This window comes from Atractosteus spatula, chromosome 4, assembly GCF_055471065.1.
Source record: "Atractosteus spatula isolate fAtrSpa1 chromosome 4, fAtrSpa1.hap1, whole genome shotgun sequence".
Lineage (NCBI taxonomy): Eukaryota > Metazoa > Chordata > Actinopteri > Semionotiformes > Lepisosteidae > Atractosteus > Atractosteus spatula.
In genome coordinates this window covers 28,032,189-28,040,080 of record NC_142709.1, presented here as the reverse complement: position 1 = coordinate 28,040,080, position 7,892 = coordinate 28,032,189, and the positions used below count along the sequence as shown (strand labels likewise).

General features: G+C 38.4%; 1 protein-coding gene across 1 annotated transcript; it reads left to right on the top strand.

Moving 5' to 3' along the window:
- Window positions 1-1,907: 1,907 nt before the first annotated feature.
- LOC148836044 (2-oxoglutarate receptor 1-like) lies at window positions 1,908-6,408 on the top strand. Its single transcript, XM_088914427.1, has 2 exons — window positions 1,908-1,931; window positions 4,293-6,408. The coding sequence occupies exon 2, from the start codon at window positions 4,315-4,317 to the stop codon at window positions 5,311-5,313; it is 999 nt and encodes a 332-aa protein (XP_088770553.1). The 5' UTR covers window positions 1,908-1,931; window positions 4,293-4,314; the 3' UTR covers window positions 5,314-6,408.
- Window positions 6,409-7,892: the final 1,484 nt, after the last annotated feature.

Sequence of the window (7,892 nt, the reverse complement as noted above, 5' to 3'; positions counted from 1 at the left end):
AGTCACAAGTGGAAACTATGTGGAAGTGCATTATAAACCAAGAACAAAAGACATTTATTTGCACAAGTGGTTGTGGGAGTATGGAACAAGTAACCCAGCCAAGCCAGTCAAGTCAATACCCTGGTTTCCTTAAAAAAATAGCTGGATAAGATCCTCGGACCAATTAGATATTAACATCAAAAGAGCTAAATGGGTTGAATAAAGCACAAGAGCTAGATGGGCTTTCTCTCATTTGCAAACGTTCTTGTTTTTATAAAAATGATTGAATAAGTAGATGATTGAATAAGTAGATCCCTTCTATTCACACAGTTCTCACACAGGTACGTAGATAATTTACCATGTATAGGTTTTTATTGCAGAAGTTTAAATTTGCAGTGACATTTTTAACAATTGCAGTAAATCCCAGGACAATCTTCTTCTTCAGTTTAATGTATTTAGCAGACTGCTTTATCCAGAATGACATACAAAACATCAATAAAATACTTGTTCCTGTGTGAAACAGTATGACATGTTCAGGAACAATCAGATCAGAGAAGATGAAAAATAGGACCAGAACAAGCTGAAAGATCAAGTGTTTGTCTACCCCCTAAGTGCAATTAGGAAACATTGAACGTCACAGGGAGCAGAAGAGCTTTAGACAGTAATCTGTCCTCTCAAGTCAAATGCAAAAGAAATGTAATCCCAGTATTGACCATCCTATCAAGGTTTCAATGATTTTATTTGTATTATAGCTTAAAATAACTCAAGGTATGTAGGCAAACTGAAAGAGGCTCTCCAGGGTTACATGCATAGATGATATATGAAGGGAACAGTTGTTTTTTTTTACTTAATGTACTGTAGAAGTATTAAAGCTGAAGGTGAGTTACCTGTCTTCATAAACATCAAGACAAATTGAAGGATTTTTTGAAAATGTGTCCAAGCTTGGATTATTAAAACTATTGGATTTTTTTTTGCCTAAGCTAAAAACTTTGAAGAAATTAAACCTTTATTTACACTTGCATAGCCGGATCAAAGCACTTAGTGAAGGATTCATTCACAACTCTCAAAAGTCTTTATCATGCAAACTACTGGGAATGCATTAAGTGGCAAGCAGTTTAGAAATTCTACCAAAAAGTTGAAACCGAAGACTCACACACATCCAAGAACATTATTCAAATTTTTGCCAGTCAGATTACTGCAGTCTCAATCCTCCAGTCTAGAAGGTCTAACGGCAGCTGTCATGGTGAGATTAAGTAGTGCTGATACACTGAGTGACTGTGGATGAATGCTGGCATTTGAAATCTGTGACATCAGAGTGAAACCTTGCTCTGCTAGGAATGTGCTGTTGCTTTTGTAATTTGTAATTACACTGTTTTTGTCACGTGCTTTACACTTTTCCTTTAATTGTAAATCAATATTTACGCTCACTAGACAGGGCCCCACTGCTGTGAAACGATTTCTTCAGAATTGGCTAGTCGCCTTTGTATAAAATAAGAAAAGAGAGTGGCCGAGTTTTTTATCACTCCAGTGTGCGGTATACTGCGATGCAGATGGGTACTGCTGAAAACCACAAATGTTTAAATGTATTATTATTATCTGTTGTAACTGTGTTTTATCCTATCTATTGCAAAATAGCAGCTGATTAATGTATATTGTTTACAATGGTTTGGTGCCTTGGACTGCAGTTTGCTAGTACATCTATTAAGAACATATTGTGCACTTGCAATGCCAACCTGAGTAGGGTTGCAATTTGAGTATAGTGCATACAGTATACAGTAGCTGAGGTCTCCAAACTTTACTTATTGTAATTAAGCCTTTAAATGTTTCCCCTTGACAGAGAGAATAACCTTACAGACTGTGTGGGTGTGTCACACACACAATAAAAGTGGCATACATTACTGATAAACCAGGAAACACGGTGACAGACATAAGAGCAGCTCCCTGACACTTCTGTGAGTATCACTGGCATTGTTTTATGTAACCAGCTGTTTTAAAATGGTACAGCTTTTAGTTACATTTAGAGCACTTCTAGTTTCACAAGTATCAAGTATCAGTATCAGAAAGAGAGGAGAAGAAACAACAGCAACAGAATAGAAGTCAATTTAAGACATTTAATTCATGATTCATAAGAATATGGTAAAACTGGGTATCTTAAAACATGAGCAATATTGTAAGAACCATGAAATTACAAAAGAATTTTCATGTCATTTTATTATCATGCTCGGTTATCATCTAAGTTACTCAAACTATTATTTCTCATTACTTATTCATTTAGCCAGGAACATTTTCCAAAGTGACTTTTAAGGGTTTAATGTAGAATGATACATTATAAAATGATGGGAAAATCATAGGAATGCAAAATGTTTCTTTGGGCAATAATATAATAAAGTAATTAGCACAGTTCAAAAGAATAGTTTGCATTTTGGAGGATACAATGTAGATAAGGCACAATTATTCAAATGCTCAAATACAGTATAATAGACTGTTTTCGTAAAGTAGTCTTAACGGTAATTGCAGAACAGTGTGGCAGTGATTTGTGGTCTCACTTTACTGCACTTTAAAAGCATGGAGTAGATTAACAACAACGAAAGATAACAAAAGATAACAAAAGATTTTAAATAAAAGGTTTTGAAACCAAGAGCGTTGTTAGGGAAGGTGCTTTTGCACATCCCTTTTGTACAGCTTGTAAATTAATGTGATTTACATGCTTAGCAGGTGAGCTTTGAAGAAGTGCTACAGGGAGGGGAAACACTGAAGTCCTGATTCTCACCAGAAGCTCAGTCCACCACACAGGGAGAAAGGAAGAAAAAGTCAAGGCACAGTTGGGGAATGAGGCAAAGGGAAAACCAACTGGCTAGCACTGTAGGGTGAGACAGGAGGTGTCAGAGACTGGAGGCCTTAGAAAGCAGTAGTAAAAGCATGGGGAAAAAAAGAAACATTAGATGCGAGCAGGAACAGTTTGCTAATTAAGGGACTGAATTACAGGCAGAATTAGTATTAGAGAAAAGAGACAAAAGGAGGCATTAGGTGTGCAAAACAGTTTTTTTATATGATGGATACATTTCCCAGATCTTTCATTTACAGTTTAAACAATTAATAGGATGGTTTTCAAAATCTTTTCTCCAGAGTAAGGCTTTACTCTCTTTATTGTCAGAAGTGAGAATGGTACTGTAAATGTTTTTTTTTTACTTCACTTGGTTTATGTACCTCATGTTAAACAAGGTGAAAAGTGTTAGAGAAGTGTGTCACTGGAGCTATCCAGCTCCTGCTCTTTGTATTTAGCCACTTTTCAATTGTTCTTGCATGCTCCACTTTTAGAGGTTACGTAAAAATTGTCACTTGAGCTGAATGGAAGATCAAAGTAAAAATCATTTAAGTGCTTCTGCAAAAATTGGCCCTGGTGTGCCTTTGTGTCAATGTGTGCCCTCTAATAATAATAATAATAATAATAATAATAATAATAATAATAATAATAATTATTATTATTAACAACGTGCACCAGTACACACACCACGCATTCAGCTATTAGTGTGGGGGAGAAAAGAGTAATGAAGCCAGTTGATGGATGGTGTTGATCTGGAGGCTTAGATTGGTGAGGGACAGGGGGAGAAATTTGAGCAGGAAACTGGGGTTAACACCCCTCCCTCCTCAGTCAGGACCTCAGTTTTACATCTCATCCGAAGTATAGTACCTTATTGACAGTATAGCGTCCCCATCACTACACGGAGGAACTGGGACCCACACAGAGTCTTCCCCATCTTTGCAGGAGTTTTCATGTGCCCCACTCTCCTCCTTGGATACATGCTATCTGGAATTGTGGTAACATTCTTAATTTCCACTTTCTCCAATGCCATGGAATGGTCAGAGTAGTCACATACCTCTCAGTCCCATCTTGCAGTGACTCTCACCAAGATATCTGGCTTTATGATAATAAATGGGTGAAGAGACCTACTGTAGCACATGGGCATGGTGCGTAGTGTTACTGCCTCATAGCTGCAAAGGCTTGTTCCATTCCAGCTCCTGGGGGCACCTGTCTTTGTGTCTGTACGTTCACTGTACTGTATGTCTTTATGGTTTCTTGCAGGGTGCTTTGGCTTCCACCCAATGCAAAGAGAGGTGAAGCTTGCTTGGCTTATTTCAATTGTAAAGAGGTCTTCATCTTTGGCAGGTTTTCTTCCAGTACTAACAATGTGGTTTTATTGATATTGATAAAAATATAATTGGCTACATGGCCTCTCTTTCACTTGTGGTCTTTCTGGTGATTAAAATAAAATCTACAGTCCTCTTTTTGGCATCTTTGCATTTATCCTCAGGCTTCCCGGACTCTTTCAGAAGATGGGGCAAATCTACTCTGAAGAAGTGTACATCACTCCTCCAAATTGCACCAATATTGACACGCTCATGAAGCGATATTATCTCCCAGTAATGTACAGCATCATATTTATTGTAGGCCTGGTAGGGAATATAATCTCCATCACAATATATGTGTTTAAGATGAGGCCATGGAAGAGCAGTAGTATCATTATGCTAAACTTAGCAATTTCTGACCTCCTGTATGTGTTGAGCTTGCCTGCGTTTATTTACTACTATATCAACCAAGACTCCTGGACAATGGGGGAGTTCATGTGTAAGCTTTCAAGGTTTGTTTTCCACTTCAATCTGTATGGCAGCATCCTGTTCCTCACATGCCTCAGCATCTTCCGCTTCATTGTGGTGGTCCATCCCCTCCGCGTAGGTCAAGTGCAGAAGACGAAGTGGGGCGTCCTGGCCTGCGTCATTGTGTGGGTGATTACAGCTGCGGAACTCACCCCCACGCTGATAATGGTGAATTTAATCAAAGTGAATCACAGTATGCAGTGCTTGGACTTTGCGAGCAACCACAGGGAGACTGTCTGGTGGTACGGCTTATTTCTCACCATCTTGGGTTACCTCATCCCCTTGGTGATCGTCTGCACATGTTACTTTAGGATTGTCCAAGCTCTGGGAAAGGGACCTCACATGCAAAGTGCTTGCCGCGTGAAAGCCCGGAAACTCATCGTGGTCATCTTGCTGGTCTTCATCTTGTGCTATCTGCCTTTTCACATCCTTAGAATCCTGCGTGTGGACACAAGGAGACCAGAGGTGGACTGCTTTACTATGAGGCGTGTTCATGCTGCCTACATTATCACAAGGCCCATTACGGGACTGAATACATTCTTTAATCTAGGCTTATACACGCTGGCTGGAGACCAATTCCAGCAAGCTTTCCTCAGTCTTTTCAGAAGTCAACAAAGGTTTTTCATGCATGCCATCAATGTTGCAGTGATTGAAAAACTCCCTAAACCTTCTTTGTGACGTATGTTTGCTCTTCACTATCTAGTTCTTCAGCTGCTAATGATCAGTTACGTTTCCAAACAGTCCTATTATATTCCAAAACCTTTACATACATATTCATAAATATCTTAAAGCAAGGTGTGTAGAAACTTGTGGTACTTTAACTGATGCACAACAAATTGAGAATGTCCTTGGAAAGGTTACTGTCATGATTGTAGTCCCTCCCCCTTCAGGGCGCTCTGGCTCTTTCACTTCTGACTTGATTTTGTGCACCTGCCCCCTGTTCCAGCCCACCTTAAAAGCCAGACACTCACTCTGTTACGGGCTTTGCATTGGTTCCTGTACCAGGCGAGTCCAGGAACTGTAGTGCCTGGTCCTGTTCTCCCCTTTTTCCCTCCGACCCTCCACCAGATCCCTCTCTGGTTTTTAATCTCGTCTGTCTTTGTCTCGGATGGACCGCCCGGCTCTGGACATACAACACTGTTTTTTATTATCCATGTCCTGAAATGTAAATAGTGACTTACTGTAAATAACTAAGCATATCTCGCTATAGACGTAATACAGTATAATCAAGAAGAGGAAACACCATATTTTACACCCAGTGCATCTAACAGGAGGTTTACAGGAACTGATGATTAAATGATTGATTCTCAAATTCCTGACAACAGGCATTCAAGGAAATACATGAATTTTGATTAATCACTAGTTAAAGGATAGAAAACACAGAACACAGACATGAATACAGTGCTCAATATGTGTAGATGCAATTAGTACAGTACTACAGAGATCTACAATATATTAGGACCACTGCTCATCTCATTTTTTATCAATGAACTACATTCTGGTGTAGTTAGTAAAAAGAGTAGTTTGTTCACAGTTAAAAGATGTTATGAAGACAACAATAAAGTAAAAAGCAATAAAACAGCACATACTGTAGAATGTCAGAATGTTGGTAGAAATATTGAATTTCTATCAAGGGATGTTATATTAAAAGGAAGTTATGTTAAAATTGCACAAAGCACTACTGAAACATCATCAAAAATATTGTAAATAATTGTGGTCACCACAATGCATAATAGATATCACTGTTTTGTTTCTGCCTGGAATAAAGAAACTGGCCGAATAATTCTCTTGCTCCATGGTACCTGATTTGCATACATATTTACTTTTTGGAAGAGTTTTTCTCAAGAGGATGTTCCTACTATCGTTAACTTATTTGTCTGATGCTTTTTCTCCAAAAGTGATTGACGCTTATACTGCATTTTTCTGGGGGAATCTGAGTGCAATACCACAGCAAATGCTCTTAGCCAAATACCCTGTGTAATGTCACATTTGCACCTACTGTATACATTTCCAGTCACATATTCTTTACAAGTAATCTCCAAAACCTGAAAGTTTGATAATCAAGTTTGTTTTAATATGCAACAGTCGTGTTCTGGACATGTTGCAGGCAGGAAAATTTGAATATGAGGTTTCCAGGGCATTTAGGGTCTGTCAGTTTCCCAGCAGTGCCCAGTGGCAGAATCGTCAGGCTCAAACAGAGTGCCTGAGGGATCTTTTCTGCACAGTTGCACAAAGAAACATAACTGCATGCCACCCACTATTTCTTTTCCCTCAGTGGTTGCGTGTCTGAAATTTTTGAACATATTAACCAAACATAAAAGGTAAAAAAATGCCCTGAACCAGACAATAGTTATGTATATGATCACTCCAAATTCAGTGAATGTGATATTTAAGCATTCAAGCCTTAGGCTTTTTCTTACAGTAGTCAAGTACAAAACCTGAAACCAGGCTATCCCCCAGTGTCTGAGATGAAATACGTTCTTTTCCGACTGCACCAGTAACTTGACATCTTGGCACTCAAATTCCCAGAGGTTTCCTCCCTTCTCATCTTGACGTAATTCTCAGTATAAATCAGTTTCATGTTCAGACACATCAGCTGTATTCTGTGATTTAATGCTATTGATGCATATTATTAAATAAAATTAACTTAATTAATACATGCTCCTTCAACATGGTATAAAAGTATTAGAAATCTGTAGAATTGTAATGTTATTTCAGGTTTTTTTGTATGTTCTTATTAATGCTGTGGCCATTTATCATGTAAGCTGTCATTTACTATTCAATCTACTCCATGAAAAAAAAGAGGGATTTAAAACCATAACCTGTGTAAGAAGATTGGTTTAAGGCAGTCTATATCACACAATGTTTTGGCAACAAACATTAAATCAAGACATTTAAACATTTAAAAAGTAAGCTTTTGTGTCCTACATTATCTTGGATTTAGTTTGGGAAGAGTTTTTATGAGGTATTATTTACTGAAAAAGTGTTGTTACCACACTAAATAATCTGAAGAAGAACAGAGAAGTGACAGACACATATACAAATCGCTGAATATAGAAGATATAATATAGAAATTTTGCCCAGGCACAGTGGTTAGCAACATGGCAACACTTGGGCCCTGGGTTCAATCCCGGACCTGGGATGCTCTTTACATGGAGTTTGTATACAGTACATGTGTTCATGTGGGTTTTCTCTGTGCGCTCCAGTTTCCTCCCACTTTCCATACATACACTGGCTAATTGTGGAAAAAATTGGCC